This window comes from Coenobita brevimanus, chromosome 116 (genome assembly GCF_032717465.1).
Source record: "Coenobita brevimanus isolate Jiangsu-jjx chromosome 116, ASM3271746v2, whole genome shotgun sequence".
NCBI classification, from domain to species: domain Eukaryota; kingdom Metazoa; phylum Arthropoda; class Malacostraca; order Decapoda; family Coenobitidae; genus Coenobita; species Coenobita brevimanus.
In genome coordinates, this window is record NC_137069.1 from 53,507,501 (window position 1) to 53,527,743 (window position 20,243).

Sequence of the window (20,243 nt, forward strand, 5' to 3'; positions counted from 1 at the left end):
AATAATTAAAACTATAAATTTTTCTTTTATCTTTATCACAGACCACACTGGCTGGCATTCTCATCAGCCGAGGAAGCTCCCTAACACCTCTTCCTATCGTATTGTATCGCATCGTCTATAAAGGCTTCAACACGTTTGTATGCATTGGCCTTGTTCACCTAATGGCAGCTCTCCACACTGCTTGATCTCTGGCAGCCTCCCTATTCAGTCCCTTATCCCTGAGGTCATACTCTATGACCCTGTCCCAGGTATTTTTCAGTCTGCCTCTCACAATCCTACCCCCGATGTTCATGCTTCTCACTTTCCACACCCAACTGTTACCCTCCATCCCCTCAGCATGCCCAAACCATCTCAGTCCACCCCTACTCATCATAACACCAATACACTCCAGTCCAATCCTTCCTCTCAACTCTTCATTCATAATCCTAGCCCCCCAGGCCTCACATTCAGGGACGCACTGCACATCCACCTAATCATTGTCATTTCTGCACGTTTGAGCCGATGAATATCCTCTTCCTTTACTGCCCAGGTCTCACTACCATACAGCACTACATTCTTAACGCATGCTGCATACAAAGATCCCATCCCATAGCATGGAGGGAGAGCCCTCTCAATGTCAGGAGAGGCAACAGCTCTCTGACCTTCCTCCAACCACTCCTTACTCTAGCCACACAGCTAGCTCCAGCTCCACTTCCAGCACATAGGGTACAGCGACACCAAACGCGACGAGCAAAGAGGTAGTGTTGAGCGATAAGCGGCAAGGTGAGCATCAACGCAATGCCTGTCCAAATAGGAAGCGGCAACCTTGAGGGCAACAGATAGTCAGAAGCTGTTCATTGGTGCAGACATGCCTGAGGATGTCGCTAGGCAGTGTGCGACATTTTGGAACATGCTGCATGGTGCAGCGATGAGCGTGGAGGGTAACCAGGGCGACAAAGCTTTCCACTCATTCAGTGTGGCCACCCACAGAAGATTTAGTGAGTTTTATCGTGTCTCCTCATCCCTTCCTGTTCAAGTCTCCCCACTCGCCACATTCAGTGTGCCTGTACCCTAACATGTCCCCAAAATAATAAAATTCTTCCACACACTCAAGAGACTCACCAGCAAGATCAATCCTTTCATGCCTGACAATCTCCACAAGCTCTCCCCAACACACTGCACACACAAAATCAGCAGTATCTCTGTCTACCTCTAATACCATTACATCTCTCATGCAACCACTTATCACAGACACTGCACAAGATGGAAATCCTTCCCACACCTTTGTGATAAACCGTACGTGGCCACTTTCCCTCTTCTTTGCCAGTACTGTCCCCAGCCCTAGATACCATCACTTGTTTTATCTACATTTACTCTCAAACCCTTGTACCCCATTCTGACTCTCCATTTCCTAAATCTTTCCACTGCTTCCCTTTCATTCTCTGCAATTAACACCAAGTCATCAGCATACAACATCTCCCATGACAGTCCATTTCTGAAGTCACATGAGAGAGCTTCAAGCACCATAACAGACAATAAGTGATATATTTTGTTTATTACAACTTACTGTCCTCTTCTGTGTTACAGAAATCATTCCAATTTAGTCATACTCTGTATAAAAAATGCACAAAATGATATTAACTGGCCACACTTAAAAAAAAGTCACTAAGGAAAAGGTGTTAGGGAGCTTCCATACCTGATGAGAATACCAGCCTCAATCACACACACACTCCGAGGTCCATATTCTTGTCAGTTAAGGAAGCTCCCTTACACTCTTTCCTTGATGATTTGTTGATGGATATGACTGGTTAATATCAATTTGTATGTTACTTATGCTGCATGTGGTGGTACTGGAATGATTTAAATGACACTGATGAGATAGTACGAAGTAATAAGCAAACTAAATCTCTAAGCAAGAGGTGTTAGGGAGCTCCCTCAACTAATGATAATATGGCCCCAAACCACCTCACAGGCAGAGCCACACACTTCACTGTCACCACACAAACTCTTGACAGCATTCACTTAGTAATACACTATCTCCACATCCACACTGGTAAAGGCTTTACATGGTTTTTCTCGTGGTAGGTGGGGTGGCCACCATCCACTCACTTGACGTAGTGCTTCCTTCACTTCTACTTTTTTTTTTCTTTTGTATGTGTGTCTATCCTTCTCTCTCACTTTCTCCCATCCTGCCTGCCACTTTTTATTATTCTTCTTTCAATTTCAGGCGGCTGTACTCTAACTGATAAGCCTAGTGGTTTCCTGTAACTCACAAAACCATTTATAATGCTGGGTGGTAACCATAAAACCAAATAAAAAGGTAATGTGAAGCCTACTATAGTGCAAACGACGTGTTCATCCAGGACTCAAATCTCCACGCTCTTCCCTACACCTCGCTGTAGCACAGCACTGTCTACCACTAGGGGACACTGGGTCACTGTAAAGAACTGCCCAGCAGGGGCAGTTACTTGCCTGTGGTTGATGGGTTTGGTTGGTCAGATGGACTGGGGTTACTCATAAACACCATGTTTTTTCCACTACCAGTTTTCCTGCAACTATTACTACAGAACAGCACACACATCCTGTGCTAAACAAAACCTACTCTGTCCATCACTCACCAGGCACTACAACAAACAGGCTGGCCCATATGTGACACTGGTCTTACACTCCATCAGGCAACTTCCTGTGTGTTGCAGGGATGGCCAACTCAGCATTATCAATAATACTAGGTGAATGTATTTACCTAATTGTGATATACAGGAAATGAGCTATGCTCGTGGGGTCCCATCTCTGTTTCTCAGTATGTCAAATTTAGCTTTAAACTTGTTTAAGTTTTTAGACTGGACGATCTCTTTGTTCAGGCTATTCCACAGGTCTATACATCTAAAAGGAAAACTATATTTCTTGATATCCTTCAAGCAGCTTGGCATCTTCAGTTTCATTCCATGTCCTCTTGCTACTCTCTTATCCCATAAAAACAGATCTTCTTTGTCAATTTTATCTACTCCCATCATGGTCCTGAACACTGCAATCATGTCGCCTCTCTTTCTCCTTTCTCCTAAGGAAGGCAAATCCAGCTTTTCCAGCCTCTCTCTGTATGACAGATCTGCCAGACTGGGGACCATCTTGGTTGCTGTTCTTTATATTCTCTGAATCTTGTTTATATCTTTCTTTTTGTGTGGGGACCACACTACTAGTTAGGGACACTGGTCTATAATTCAGGGGTTCTTCCCTGTTTCCTCCCTTATCAATTGGTACCACATTTGCCCTCTTCCATTCTTGTGGCACTTTCCCCTCTTCCAGAGAACACACTATTAAACTGAATTTTATCCACCAGTTGTTCTCTGCATTCCTTCAGTACCCAATTAGAAATTCCATCAGGTCCTGGGCCTTTCCTTACATCTTGAGTTTCCAGTAATTTATATACTTCCTGTCCCTCCACTTTTATATCTTTTATCACAACATTTCTAGTCACTCCCTCCCCTTCCACAAACTCCTTTTCATTAGTGAAAACCGATGGGAAACATTTGTTCATTATTTCAGCTTGCACTGCCTCATCTTTATAGACCTCTCCTTCTACTTTCAGTTTGGTGATTCCTTCCTTTTGTTTCAGTTACCAAACTATTTTATTTCATTAAAACAACACTAAGTTGGTATGAAATTGATTGAAGGGAACCTCTCAAGGAACCTATCGAGATAAACTGAAGTTCTACTGTACCTGTAATTGATTTTATATTACCCATTCCTCACCCATCTCTCTCTCAGGTGGAAATCAGGGCTGGAAATCATGGCTGGCACAGGCTCTGAATTATATATAACTTCTGCTGCAATATATATAAGAAAACTGTAATAAAAATATTATAGTACCTTTAAATTTGTACTTACTTAAAGTTAAGTGAGTACAGTCTGTATGTAATGGCAACACTGTACTCTAATTGTAATGAATTAACACATTACAAAGCATCACACAAGAAAAAATGCACACACTGTAATTTAAGACCTCAATCTGCTTTAAATTAACTGGAAAAATAAAGCAGAGAGAACATCAGTTAGGTACAAAAGAAGCTAAAATTTATATTTAAAAAAAAAAAAAAAAGCTTAAAAATCAACCAATAAGCCAAATGCACACAAAACAACACAGGGTCACTGCAAGCACGAACTCAAATGTTGTAAAGTGTTGGGGTGATATGGCACCAAGTAGAGCCGGGAGGGATTATTTTCCAAGCGTAATGTTTTGCCTGAACTGCAGGAAACAATAAGCGTGGGAAAATATATGACCCTGCCTCTAAATGGTGCTTTAATGAACCAATCTGTCAGGCAAACTAGCACTAATAACAAGTGCTGGGGTGCGGTGCTGAGACAATGATGGTGTGGTGTCTAGCAGCCACCATCTGTCATATTCCCCACAGCTTACCAGGAATGTACTTCTACAAAATTTTGGCCAAGATTTTCCATACTGGGTTATTGCACGTAACTCAATGGCAGAAAAAGACAATATAACAGCTTAACATCCTTTCTGTGGCACTGCTTCATGACTTGTATCATATTCTAGTGTTTATCTATTGTTACAAGTCAGTATTCAAGACAGAAAGACAGAATTTTATGCCAAGTTAAAGCAAAAGTGTATAACGCTTTTTCCTTAACTGATTTATTTTGTTTAAACACCTCCATTTTCTCTCCTACGGTATTGACATATTTTCAGTATAATAAACTTTTCAAATTTATAACTAATTTCTCAAACCTGTACTTTTCAAAATGTATTTTCATGTAACAGGGGGGTGTTGACACTACCTATCCTCACAATCAGTGAGTATGTACAGACACTTTTTCTGTGTACTCTGGGTGGAGCAAAGCAGTTGTGACATCCCCCCAGGAACCAAAGCTCCTCATATTTCCCTGCACCTCGCCATGGGAAGGGCCCTGGTCTGACCCTGGCGAGGTGCTGTCTACCACAGAGGGGCACCAGATCCCTACACAGTGTATGTATTCTACGGCACCTGAAATCTGGCCTCACAAAACCAGTTGCTTACCTGTGGTTGATGGGTCAGCTCAGCCATACAGACCAGGGTTAAGCAACAGTTTCATTGTATTTACTATAGGCTGTCAAGTGGGGTTGGTGGAGGATTAGTGCCCCTCCCTGTAAAACAATTAACTCTAAGCCGTTGGCCACCCCGTTTGGGATACATGGCGTCTGGCAATGAATGAATGAAAATGTCTGCTACATGCTTCCTCAGTAGCTATCACTGGTATTCTAATTTCCAAGTTTTCCTTTTTCTAGCCTTTGGAGTCCAGCATATCCCACTTGCTAGTTTATATTGCACTGACACAGACGGCATAATTAAAATACAAAAGAATACTGATGAGGTATAATGCAGCAATACACTGGCAATGGAAGAGGTGTTACGGTACCCTCACCTTAACTTGGCCCGGATTATCATCTTTTTGAAGCATATTTCATGTAACTCACAAAAAAAAAAAAAAAAAAAGTGCTATAGCTTTAGTTCCGATAGCACTTCTTCTTGACTAGCATCAAATTCATGTACAATATAAATCTTTCATTACATATCAGCATTTAAGATGGAGAGAAGGAATTTTTAGGCCAAATTAGTTTTTAAAAATGCATACAAATCCTGCTACACTGGGGAGAATACGAGCCCACAACTGCTTAAATCCAACAAGACATGGCCACTGTGAATTAAACTGGATACTAGAACTGAAGAACATTTAGCATCATATTTTAGGCAACACAATAAACAAACTACTGTATTGTGTCAGTACGGCAACACATGCCTCCACTGGGTCTTCATGACTTCTTAACAACATGCTACACTCATGCCTCATGTCTGTTTATAATTGTTGTCCCAAGTTTAAGTACACAACATGCATTTAAATATACAACACCCTTATTAATGCAGAAATAAATAGTGGTGGTAACTTTACTAAAAACACAAAAAGCCCTACAAAAAACTGTGCTAAATGTTCTAGCCAGTACTTGAATCAAACAGCATATGACACAACAACAAGTTTGAATTTGTGATGTAATGCAGTGATCCCTGTACCTTGCCCCCTGTGGCCTGGCTGGAGGGGGCTGGGGTGGATGGGGCGGATGCGGGGCTGCCCGGTGCTGATACTGAGTACCCCGCCGACTCATCCCGGCCACTCACCAGCAGGTTGCGCAGCACCGAGTGGGTTTTTTCTGACATTGCGATCCTGGAGGCTGCCACCCCTCCCACCGGCCGGCCTCCACGCACGGTGATGGGTTCCTTGCTGACCAGCAGCTGCTGCATCGTGGGGGCGTAGGGCGTGGTCAGCAGCCGCACCCCGCCCGACTCGCCCCCGCCATCCCCGCCGGGTTGTGCCAAGCTGTCTGGGCACGACGGCGAACACAGCTTCTTGTGAGTGAGGGTGGGCGAGGACAGCGGGGAATGTCCTCGCTTCACCGACACTGAGGCTTGCTGGGTGTCCAGGGGCAGTAATGGTGGCGGCGGATCCACCGTCTCTTGTACCAACACTGGCGGCGGATCCATTAAGTGGCTACGACCACCTCCACCCTCTACATCTGTTGGCACAATACCACGCACCATAACAATTACCATATGAAATACAGTACAGTATATTACATCGACAAAATCATACATCATTCTAAATATGAAATACAGTACTGTACTGTATATAATGAGGACAAAACCATACACCAAAACCAACTTGGAAAAATATAATGATGACACAATTGAGTAGAAAACCATTAATGAAATATATGATGAGGACAATATCATGCACCACAGGGGAGGGCAGTGATGGTGCAGTCAGTGGGGTGGTTCAACACGTGAGTGAATGGCTCATGGGTTTTTGGCTAAATGTGCAGGAACTGGTTACATACAGCTGACAGAAGCACAAGACACACTAGGCAATACCGACTGATGGAGCTCTGATTTTATAATTTTTTGGCAGGCTGTATGTAAATTTTCAGCTGATTATTGTAAATTTTTCCATCATGAATATGTGTGGATTCATAAGCATAATACAGTGAGTGGAAACATCAGTGGTTAGAGAAAATACAGCCATGGTATAATGATGTGAAACTGTTATGTCTGTCTATCTATCTACTGCCAGTCATCTCAATCCCATAAGGGGTGGCCACAAACAAATCGCCTCCATGTCGCCCTGTCCAACGCCATTCACTGTCCTACTCACAACTCACACCCCCCTCTCTCATATACCTCTCCACTCCATCCCTCCATCTCATCCTTTGTCTCCCCCTCCCTGTTATATGTTAGATTTAACTGCCTTCAGTAATTATCATACAGGTTTTGGGATGGTTTGGTCAGTAGAGCAGGGGGATGATTGGTTTGTGGCTGAATGATGTCTCTCAGGGCAAAACAATGGTTCAGTTGATTCACAGTGTTGTACAGTATAATGTATGTATTTTAGTTTGACAGTGTGGATATATCTGATCAATGAGAGAGAGAGAGATATCAGCCCACCTTTGCCAGCATAATGTCCTGGCAACACTTTATTAGGGTCAACAAAGTTGCCTCCTCCATCCAAAAACTTGTTCTGGTAATACTGGTTGCGCTGTGTGCCGGGGGAGGTGTTGGGGTGCAGGCTGCGCGAGTGTCCGCCGGTCATGGGGGGGTCGGTGTCACGCAGCAGCTGGGCCAGACTCGAGTCCTCCTTCTCACTCACACCACTACAGCATCGCCCATCCCTGATAAACAAAGACCAGTGTTCGCATCAGTTGACGAGGCTCCCTAATAATATTCCTATGCTACTTATTTTGCATTGTGGTGTGGATGTGGATGCGATAGGAAGCGTTAGGAGAAACACACTGAGGTGGTTTGGACATGTGGAGAGGATGGAGAGCGAGAGACTGACGAGGAGAGTGTATGTGAGTGAGGTGGACGAGGAGAGCGGGAAGGGGAGGCCAAGCATGAGGTGGAGGGATGGAGTGGAGAGGTATATGAGAGAGGGGGATGTGAACTGGGAGCAGAGCAATGAAATGGCAGGGGACAGGGCAACATGGAGGTGATCTGTTTGTGGCCACCCCTTACGGGATTAAGGCGTCTGGCGATAGACAGACACCTTACTCTCCATCTCTGGTACATCAATCATTCCACTATCACCATTCTCTGCATAAACACTGTGCAAAAGGATAGTACCCAGTCATATCCAAAAATAAATCACCTAGGAAGAAGTGCAACCAGGCTTCCTTAATCAATGAGAAAACCAGACAAAATCTCACTTATGCTCAAACCACCCAGTGTGCTAAATGGTTTCCTGAGTTACATGAAACTATTTGCCTTGCCACTCAGTGTTGCGTCACATGAGGCCAGTGCTACATCAAGTGAGTGGATGATGAATGCCCACACCTATGACATACAAAAAATAAATCCAAGGTGTGTAATAAGATTTAATAACGCATCTTAAAGACACCCGTATGATGATGTATTATACTGTAGTGTGGGAATGTTGTGACCACCTAGTACCAAACTCTCATCCCTTTTCTGTCCAACTCTCTAATGCAAGAGTTAACCATTACTCCCAGTCTTTCATTTACACAACAGGTCAACTATGGAACTGTCTTTCTCTGTCTGTATTTCCAACAGCCTATTGCCTCCAGTCATTTAAACTGTTTTTATTTTCCTGAAGGAAACAATCTTGCTGACTTCTAGCCTTTGGTTTCTTCTTCCTTGCATTAAAAAAAATTAACTTGACATCATCATCATCATCACTTTCATCATCATCATCATCATCATCATTCATCATCACCATCATCATCATCCCCACTTAACCCACTTGGTGGCTGAAGCTCCATGTTTATTTACTGAGGCAACTTCCAGCTTGGATATTATTATTATTATCCACTCAATGTAGTGATCTTTCAGGTGTCTGCCCTTTCCTCACCTCCCTCCTTTCCTTCCTTCCTCTTCTGTCTTTCTTTACTTCATTCTTTCCTCTTCCTTCTGCCTGTGGGTGACTTTACACTCCCTCTTGTCTTTCTTTCCTTCATTCTTTCCTGTTCCTTCCGCCTGTGGGTGACTTTACACTCCCTCTTCTGTCTTTCTTTCCTTCATTCTTTCCTGTTCCTTCTGCCTGTGGGTGACTCTACACTGAGTGATGAGCTGAATGGTTTCCTGTACACCAGGAAACCATTTACTACGCTGAGTGATAACCATATAACCAAATTATGGCGCCTGGTGGTTTAGTGGGTAATTAAGGCACTCCAATCAGATTGAGCAGGTCAAGGTTTATATCCATGGGGTGGTTGGGGTTTACTGCTCACATAATGCCACTCAGGGATGAGTGAGGCTAGTCACTCTCATCTTAAATCTCAGGACCAACTTGCCTAGCCCCGGGCTCCTATGCTCCTCGTGGTGCAACGTAGCTTTGGATGATGAATGGATGGATAGATCATTATTAATGTTATTAATAATATAATTATTATTATTATCACTACATGTATTATTATTATTACTATTTTATTTTTACAGTAGCATTACCATCCTCACTTAACGCACCTGTTGGCTGAGGCAGTGTGTTTATGTAGTGACATGGGTTCGGGTTCGGCTCCCAGAAAGAGATCATCGGGGTCGAACGTCAAGTACTCATTACTGAGCGGAATGTACGGCGCTCTCATCTCAAACTCATCAGAGTCCATCGTGTGCTCTTCAGGCTGGGGAATAAAAATAAATAAATTAATAAATAAAACAGGATATGTTACACTAATATTACCACCACCATCATCATCAGTACTTTTAACTCCACCTAGGAATGAAAAAAAAAAAAGTACAGTAACCCCTCCAATATCCGGATCAATAGAGCCATAGGCAGGTCCGGATAGTGGTCCTGTCCGGATATTGGGCCCCAGTTTATGGACTTGTACTTATGGACCCTAACTCTGAAAAACACCTATACAACTCCCTCTGGACATGCATTGCACCTATTTAAGACCCAAATCACACCAATAAGGGACATAAAAGACTGAAATAAATGCAAAAGAACCATATAATGAGGTTTTAGAGGTGAGTTTATACAATATTAAACATTCTGGGTACTTACAAGTCCCTTGCTCTTGGACTGGTTTGAACCGCCAGTTTGCAGTCCACAGTTAATCCTCTGCACTCTAAATTCTAATTTCTTAACACTGCACAACACTGTAAATTCCTGTGTGTTCTAGTGGCAAGGTATTGCAGTTTATTCACTGTTTATTCACAAAAAACAAGCACCTGTGGCTTGCACTGTTATGAGTATCTGCTCTCGATCGGAGTTAAGCTTTGACTGTTGATGATGGCGGGGTAACAGAGTTGCCAGATCGCAATGGCCACATTACCAATCTCCTCAACTTTCATTACCAAATTTAACTTTTCATTACCAAATTCATAAAGCTAGCATTTATTTTTCACTAATTATATATACAAGTGGAAATACATGTACCGTATTTCGCGGCATGTAAGACGCACTTTTTTTGTCTCAAAGTTACCTTAAAATATCCCCATGCGTCCTGCACGTTAGACTAAGGCAGGTTAGTTAGGCTCCACTGAGAACAAACTCTTATAAAGATGATCATCTCAATGCTTAGCAACCACAAGTGTTTTCTACAGTATGCAGACTTTATTTTATTTTAAAAAATAATATACACTAGTGTGTATATGCAGCAAATTTAAGAAACACGCGAGATCAGACACACACAAAACTTTCGCGGGTTTGTTTACAGCTCAACTGGCTAACATCGTGAAGATATTTAGCGATTTAGCAATATAACAGTTTAGCATCCGCACTATTCCAGCAAGCTAACGTACATGATCACTGGTGAACTGTCTGCTAACCTGAAAGGCAATCATGACCACTTTGTTTGCCATCCATTCACTAACTAGCAAAGCAATCATACTGGAGAGATGCTGGCTAGTGAAACTGCCAAGTCATCAAAACAGACTTTCGTCACGTATGGAAATTCAGTAACCCTAATTAGGTCAGTTACTTTTGTGACATTTTGTGAGTGTATATATGCAGCAGATATTAAAACACACAAGTTCAAAAACACAAAGCATTCACGGTTTGTTTTCAGCTCAACTGGCCAATACCGTCAAGGGGTTTAGTGATTTAGCAACTTAGCAGTTTAGTGTCTAGCGTACACCCTACTGTAGCAGGCTAACGTGCTTACTGGTGAACTGTCTGCTAACCTTCTGAAGTTTAGTGTCTAGCGTACACCCTACTCTAGCAGGCTAACGTGCTTACTGGTGAACTGTCTGCTAATCTTCTGAAAGGCAATCATGATCACTTTGCTTGCCATCCATTCACTAACTAGCAAAGCAATCATGCTGGAGAGATGCTGGCTAGTGAAACTGCCAAGTCATCAAAACAGACATTCGTCACGTATGGAAATTCAGTAACGCTAATTAGGTCAGTTACTTTTGTGACATTTTGTGAGTGTATATATGCAGCAGATATTAAAACATGCAAGTTCAAGAACACAAAGCATTCACGGGATTGTTTTCAGCTCAACTGGCCAATACCGTCAAGGGGTTTAGTGGTTTAGCAACTTAGCAGTTTAGTGTCTAGCGTACACCCTACTGTAGCAAGCTAACGAAGTTACAGCTTCACTTTTTCAGCCAAGTGAAGTACTTTAGCAATGTCTATGCAACTCAGGGCACACCCAATTACAGTATTTTGTTATGAAAATAGGATAAAATTCACTGAGTAGCATAACTGATGCAATATCTGAAATAGCAGTGCCTGACGGGCATTCATATCAACGTCGGCCATTTCTGCTGTATTCTTAGCAGACGAAGCGATCAGAATGATTGACAAAGTTCACTCTCTGCATCTCTGCTGCCTAAGCAAAGCTCTCATGATCGGCAATGGGGATAATTTAGGCCGTAACGTCCAAATTTGTTAGGTTAGGTTAGGTTAGGTTGTAAAATCGTTTGCCATTTTGGACGTTACGGCCGAAACGACCAGAATCCTAAGGTGTAGGTGAGAGTTTTATGTGGGTGTAGTTACGGAAGTAGAAGTGGGAAGAGTCAGGCTAGGGAACTGATAAAACGCTTATTATAATCCCTTCAGCCCAGCAATGTATTTTATAGGGTAGTTTATTCATGCTCGCCATATGATTTTATTCAGTTCAGGAAACATGTACTGAGGAGGTTAATGTGGGCTGTATCAAATGCACCAAGTCTGAATATCGCCTGTGCTCAGTTAAAACGATTGCCAAGTTAAAGTCGTATGAAGTGTGGTATAAGCAATTCAATGGATGGTACTGAGGACCATTTACTGTATGAGTGACAGTGAAACAGTGATGATGACCGTGGTGATGATTTCCAGTGATGCTTCAGGACTCGGGGGAAGTAGTGATGAATTCTCAGGATTTGAAGACGAGTGAAATTTTCACCATGTCAGTAATATGAAGTGAATATAGGTTTTAGGTGATCATGACAGATGCAACCATGGAAAATTTAGGATCAATGGTGCTGTACACCTTTAGTCTTGCACTGACGATGTTTGGATGAATAAATTGTTTGAGATGTTTCATGTCCTTAAGTGATGATATTTATATTGAACAACCAAATACATTTTGATGTTTTTGGCATATAATAAAGCCACTGGGTACTCCAAAACGGACTGATGTAAATGTTTCAGAGGCGAGCGAATGTTGCATGTGTGTGTACATGTGTGCGTGTGTGTGTGTGTGTACCATAGCGACTACGAGGCAGCAGTGTTAAGACCAAAAATGGATGTTTTCACAGCACTCGAATGTTTTGAGATGGATGTCTGTTTTTACCAAATTCTGGTAAGAGAAATATGCATTTTTAATTGCTGATGCTGCAAGGAAAACAGCTGACAGTAAGGGAGTGACACTGGGAGAAGAGGGTAGAGACAGTTGTCTAGCGCTTGGGATGCAGCAGTGTTGCTAAGAGATAGTTTCACCATTCTCGACATGTTTTGAGATGAATGTCTGTTTTTAGTAAATTGTGATCAGTGAAGAACGTATTTTTAACTGTTGATGCTGCAAGGGAAACATCGCTGACAGTGAGGAAGTGATACTGAGAGGAAGGGGTAGAGACTGCTGTCTAGCGACTGGGAGGCAGCAGTGTTACTAAGGTGTAACAATGGATGTTTTCACCATAGTCAGTATGTTTTAAAATGAATGTTTATAGTAAATTATGATCAGTGAAGCATACATTTTTAATTGTTGATGCTGCAAGGCAAACATAGCTGACAGTGAAGGAGTGATACTGAGAGAAGAGAGTAAAAACAGCTGTCTATCCTGTTCCCAAGCAGCCTTGCTATATTGAACTTTGATTGTAAAACATTGTAATTTGTGTATTTGCAAGTGCTACCTTTTTATATTATTTGTGGAGGTAATTACAGGTTAGTTAGAGTGCATGATTAATGATGGTAGTTGTCTGATATTGTGCTTGAGTCAAGGCAATGTGAGGAAATTCCGTAACAGGTGTGGAATATGACGGGGTTCTTTAGGATAAATGAACTGATGTGAACATTCATTGTATTTTATGTTTTCGTCAGTGAATGAAAGAATAGAGTTTATTGACTTCATTTGTGGTTTTAAATTCATAAAATACTAAAAACAGTGTTTATATCAGTTTACTGATACATATTTATCAACAAAGTTGAGATGGCCTCATGGTTTGAAGTCACGTTTTGTTAAGACGGGGTTTTGTTTTCTCTTTTCCTGTATCATTCTTTGTACATAAAAGAAACTAAAGGATGATGAGCAGTACTGAATAGATTCTGAAAGGTGAGTGTTGTATCTAGGTGATAGTGGCTCATATCAGTCACGTTTTCTCAAGAAGGGGCATTGTTTTCTTTTCCTATACCATTCTTTGTACAGTATATAAAAAAAAAGAAACCAAAGGCTGATGATCAGTAATGAATAGATTCTGAAAGGTGTATGTGTATCTGTGTGGTAATGGCTCTTATCAAGAAACCTTACTGCAGTCTTGGTTGGGGCAAACTTTTTTTTCACAGAACTGCCCTGCCAGAATTAGGGTGCGTCTTTCACAATGCTGCGTCTTACATGCCGCGAAATACGGTAATCACTCTCCTTATAACTAACACCATGTTGATTATTTTCACACTATGTAGGGTAGCAGATTAATCAGAGAGAGCAAACAATCCACCATCTCCATCCTGTGTATCCTCATACATGTGAAAAATCCATTTGGTAATGCATTATTCTAATGCATTACCAAACGAATTTTTCATTACCAAATTGGCCCACACTTGGTAATGAAAAATACCAAATGGCAACCTGACAGGGGAGGGGGGAGGGGGAGGAAGGAAGGGGTGAAGGGACCATGGTGTAACAGCTGTTTGGCGCCAGGCGGGAATTTCAAATTATGGGAGGGAAAAAAGTCAGATTTTTTTCGAATTTTTTGCGGTTTTTGGCCCATTTTGGGAATATTGGATCCCAGGAGGATTATGTCCGGTTAGTGGGGATGTTCGGATATTGGGCGTTCGGATATTAGAGGGATTAATGTAATAAGATATGCTATAGCAAAACCATCATCATCATCAGAGTCCACATTTGCTCTTAAGGCTAAGGAAAAGAAAAGAAAAACAGTAATAAGATATGGTACAGATGATCAGACTGACACAGATAAACAGATATAGACAGATAGACATAGGAAGACAATTGCAGACATACGGAAAGACAGACGGACAGACACAGATAGATATACATAGACAAAGAGACAGACAGATTGACAGACAAACACATGTACAATGAATGAGTAAAGTTGTGTCGTGAACTTCAGGGAGAAGATTTGCTCGAGGGCTAAATTCCTAGTGCACTCTGCCTTGTGTCATAGGGGCAGTTAGCAGCACTGACATGGGTTGCCACTTGTTGCAGGTGACATACTATAGTCGCAGTGCATGACTCTGAGGTTGTCATTATTGTACCCTAGCAACCTACCCGACAACTGTGCTTCTGACTTCGTATCGTATTATACACGAATCATATTATTATACACGAATATATCATACATGAATATTCTTATACACGAACATATTATACACAAATCAAAGGCGTATCATATTATACACGAAATCAGAAGCACAGCTGACAGGTTGGTTGCCAGAGTACAATAATGGCAACCTCAGAGTCGTGCGCTGTGACTGTAATGTAAGTGAACATCTTGAATATTAACCAAAACCAATCTATCTTTCTCTTTTATCTGATAAGTCCCACCTGTTCTCATTTTTGATACTGTGTTGGTAGGTCTGCTTGGTATTCTGTGGTAAGGTAGAAGATAAAAATGATCAGGTGAGTATCCCTGGCGTAACAAAACTTGGGCGCAGTAACCCTCGTGAGTCGATGTCATGGCTTTGGTGACTCCTGGGTTCAGTTGTGGCGTTACCTCACCACCAGCAGACATGACGTGTGATGATGTCAGCCTTGCCAACCACCAGTACATCACGTGTTAGGACTCTCATAATGCTTGACGGATAACATCTAATCTTTGGACAAAACCGCTACACAACTTTGGTCTTTCATTGTACAGACAGACAGATAAATACTGACAGAGCAAGACAGATAGATACATATATGTTTACCTTGAGATCCAGCTTGCCAAACAGCCCTGGAGTGGAGCCGTGTGTGTGACTCTCATCCAGGTGTGTGAAGAAGCTCTCTGTTGTTGTCCGAGGACGGCTGCCTCCAAACACAACCTGCATGTCCAGTGTATCAGCATTATCATTACCAATGTCACCACTGTCATCATCATTATCATCATCAATGTCATCATCATCAACATCGTTATAATCGTCATTGTCATCATCATCATCATCACCATCATCATCATATCATCATCATCATCATCATCATCATCTTAACCTCTTTACCATGATGACATATCCTATACATCACACCTAGGGAATAAAACACACAAGGACACACCCAGGACGTCAAAAGCCAATGCATTACCATGGGGATGGCAGAGGGATGTCAAAAGTTCCCCCGTTCTTCCTCCTACTACTCTGACATGGTACTGGTGGCAAGATAAGTTCCACCCACTTTTTCAATCCACCAATAAAAAACGATCACCAATAAACACCAGTAAAAATGCAGGGGTGGCAGGCTGCAGGGGAGGAAGTATCCGTGTCTGTCTGGTGTGGTGAGAGCTACATTATTCTGGTGGATTACTCCTTTTGTAGTGATCCATGGCTGAATCACAAATGAATATTACTGATAAAGGTGATTCATCAGGTGATTATGATTACCAACCATCAATGGATGGCTCCAAGAGTGATCACTCGTCAGATGAAGGCCTCTATAATGACGAGTTTAGTGACGATGAGGAGAGGGAAGTGGAAGGTGGGTGGTGGTTACTTGGCAATATTTTCAGTGACAAGAACAAATATGGCACCTGAATTCACTGGTGAAAATTCTGGCCTGAAGCCTGCAACTGATGACTGCCATTATGGCCTCCATTCCATCCCTCTCTCTCTCTCTCTCTCTCTCTCTCTCACAGGCACATTATCTCTCACACTCTCTCACACATTTACCAATCATTCCTTTGTATTATTCACAGCCCTGGATTATCTTCATGTATTTTTTACCTATCTTCTTGTATAAATATATACCAAGACATATATTTCATATGTTTATGTATTCTGTCTCATATTCTGAGGTCAGTGTATCCATCCATCCATCCATCATCCAATCCTACATTGCCCCATGAGGAGCGTAGGAGCCCGGGGCTGGGCAAGTTGGTCCAGGCATTTAAGATGAGAGTGACCAGCCTCACTCATCCCTGAGTGGCAGTACATGAGCAATCAACCCCAACCACCCCTTGGATATAAACCTGCACCGGTTCAATCCGATTGGAGTGCAATAATTACTCACTAAACCACCAGGCACCAAAATTTGGTTATATGGTTACCACCCAGCATAGTAAATGGTTTCCTGGTGTACAGGAAGCCATTTGGCTTGTCACTCAGTGTAGAGTCACCCACAGGCAGAAGGAAGAGGAAAGAATGAAGGAAATATTAATATAAATAATGATAATTTATGTTGAAACTAGCAACAAAGAAGCTTCAATTAGGGCAAATGGTCACTTGGTAAAAACCTGGTACTGGGGTATTCAGGGCAGTGTGTGTCACTTGTGGTGATGGGGTCAACTCAGTGCCTCCCCTCAGGATGGCTTGAGGTAGGCTCCAAAAACATGCAGAGGAGCTGACCAGTTTGTAAAGCTTATCCTAGGTAATGCTTACAAAAAACAGATTATAGCAAGGGTTGTATTCTTGTCGGTTAAGGAAGCTCCCCAACACCTCTTCCTTTGCAATTTATTTTTGGATATGGCTGGTCAGTTTCCTTTACACATTATTTATAACGAATATGGTGGTCCATCCATCCATCCATCATCCAATCCTACATTGCCCCTTGAGGAGCGTAGGAGCCCGGGGCTAGGTAGTTGGTCCCGACATTTAAGATGAGAGTGACCAGCCTCTCATCCCTGAGTGGCATTATATGAGCAATCAACCCCATCCACCCCTTGGATATAAACCTTCACTGGCTCAATCCGATTGAAGCGCAATAATTACCCACTAAACCACCAGGCGCCAAAATTTGGTTATATGGTTACCACCCAGCGTAGTACAGTAAATGGTTTCCTGGTGTACAGGAAACCATTTGGCTTGTCACTCAGTGTAGAGTCACCCACAGGCTGAAGGAAGTGGAAAGAATGAATGAAAGAAAGACAGAAGAGGGAGTGTAAAGTCACCCGTAGGCAGAAGGACAAGGAAAGAATGAAGGAAAGACAGAAGAGAATGGAAGGAAAGAAGGGTGGAGAGGAAAGGGCAGACACCCGAGAGCAGCACTACATCGAGTGAGTGGATAGTGAGCACCCCCACCTACCACAAAGTATGGTGATACCAGAAGGATTTATTTAACACAGAATAGGTGAGTAAGGTGTACTAGGCAAAATAAACTACTTATGAAGAGGTGTTAGGGAGCTTCCTAAACCAACAAGAATACAGGCCTTACTGTTTATATGCTGTGAGTGAGCCAGTTCCATCAGGTGAAAACCCAAGGCCTCTCAGGACTTACTGTGTGGTGTTTCTTGCGTGGCAGTGGCAGTGCAGCCTCGGTCAGCAGGGGTTTGGGGGGTTCGGGGGTGCCAAGGCCACTGGGGTGAAGGCTACGGTCCAGTGGCGACTGACACTCACTCTGACGCGACACTAGCTGACCTCCACTTAAGCTGACAAAGGAACCATTATATTAACTCACGTGACCACTGAAGCTGACAAAGGAAACCATCAAAGCAATGTACGTTACGGACAGACATATGGTGGCAATGTGTACCCTGGGTGGAGCAAAGCAACTGCACTGTCCACCCAGGAACCAACACTCACATTTCCCTGGACCTCACTATGGGGAAGGACCAAGTCATACATTTCACACCTTCAGCAAGGTGACTTTGATAGTGCAAGTACAGGTACAACACCGCACCAGATGGTCTGGTACGTCTTTTAATCTGGATAAAATTGAGACAGCACTTAAGATTCCCAGCCACACCAGTCTAGGTTACAAGGCGGCCACAGATGGTGTTGGGTGTAGTGTGTGATCACCTGGATTGCTTACATGGCATGTCTTGGTGGTGGTCCCTGCATTGTCTGACTCTTCTCTCCTTCCATTTACATTTAACGCTGGCTATGGCTTCTAAGAAGGATGCAAGAGTCAGCAGTGGCGTCAAAAGTAAACATCAGACTATTCCAATACACAATAAAGCAGAACTCTTGAAAAAACTGGAATGTTGTGTTCCTGTGCAGATGCTGTGACATACGGTATTGGTTTGTCAACTGTTTATTCAACCTCCACCAATAAGTCGAGGAATTAATAATGCATTAAATTATTTATTTAAAATGGATTACAATAAAAGTCCATTAATCCAAACATGGATAATCCGAAAATCTCAATAATCCGAACTTTTGAAGAAGGCTGACAAAAACTCTGAAAGTAAAAAAAAAAAATCAAAATTAAAAAAATCAAACTGGGCACCAAATGCGCCAAAGTGCCGAGCAGTGTGGTCATGGATCAGTAATGCATGGATTGGCAACTCTTTGTAAACAACCGACCACTTTTGGATCTGTGCATGCAGAGGAACTGAGTGATAGTGACATAATGAAAAGTGTCATTAACCCAGACAAGCCAAAGGATTAAAAAGAACAGGAGGAGGAAGAAATAGAAGAGGCAGTGAAAGTTTCATGGAAGGAAGCTTCTGTATACTCTGATAAACTGGTACATTTCAATGAACAAAATAATCATTACAATGGGGTTGAGGTGATCAATTTTCATGTCCCTTGAAACGAGTTTTACAAGAAACGTGCACAGGCTGTCCGGCAGGCTGATATCCATGACTGGTTGAAGTGCATGAGCAACCAGGCAGGTAAATCCACTGACGACGACCCAAGACCAGCTACCCACACCCCAAAGAAGGCACCTCAAGGAACCCTAGAAGAAGCAGGTAGTCCTGAGCCAATGCTCGAGGATGATGAGCGAAAGTGACAAACAAAGTGAAATATACTGTACCGTAGGTTTAAGGAATTTTCCATAGTAATACATATGAAGTTTTTGTGCTTTTACAATACGTGCATATTATTATTAACCCTGGACTTACTCTCTCTAATTGGATTTACCTGCCTACAACTGCTGTTTTCAACACTAAGCATTACTGGTGAGTTAAACATTTGTTTTTCCTTCCTCCGTTCTGTTATTTAAAAAAAAAAAAAAAAAAAAAAAAAAACAATATCTCTTAATTTACCAATTACAGTTCGTGTCTTCAGTAATACATTATTAAATAAAAAATTTGTGTAATACGTAATGTTAATATGTGCCATATTGTATTATGAATGAATGCAAAGTGATCCATATGGTAAAATTTCTGTTAAAACATGAAATTAAGTGTCTTAGGAGTCCCACCCAAAAATCCGAAAAATCTGATAATCCGAATGATTCTCAGTCCACTGTCATTCAGATTAATGGACTTTACTGTACTTGAATATACAAACCTTTCACTGCTGCATTGTGTTCAATAGCAGCCAATCAGCTGACATTTGTTTACATTAACAGACACGGTTAGTGTGATGCAATAACTCCATGCTCCATGCAACTACGTATCTAGCCCACAGAATGCTTAGTTCACTGTTATTTATGATGTATACAAGATAATATACTCTCATCTAAGTCTGCATTACTGAAACTTAAATTAATAATTAGTCAGGCGATCAAGTTATTTTCTTCTGAC

At 42.1% G+C, this 20,243-nt stretch overlaps 1 protein-coding gene across 1 annotated transcript in view; it reads right to left on the reverse strand.

Annotated features, from left to right (window-relative positions):
- The window catches only part of LOC145418758 (uncharacterized), a 186,383-nt gene that overhangs the window by 5,934 nt on the left and 160,206 nt on the right, over nt 1-20,243 (reverse strand). The window contains exons 10-14 of the mRNA XM_080287093.1: nt 18,047-18,197; nt 15,553-15,666; nt 9,498-9,652; nt 7,464-7,687; nt 6,144-6,538 (exon numbers count right to left, since the gene is read on the reverse strand). Coding sequence (XP_080143219.1) covers nt 6,144-6,538; nt 7,464-7,687; nt 9,498-9,652; nt 15,553-15,666; nt 18,047-18,197 — 1,039 coding nt within the window. The remainder of the gene's footprint in view (nt 1-6,143; nt 6,539-7,463; nt 7,688-9,497; nt 9,653-15,552; nt 15,667-18,046; nt 18,198-20,243) is intronic.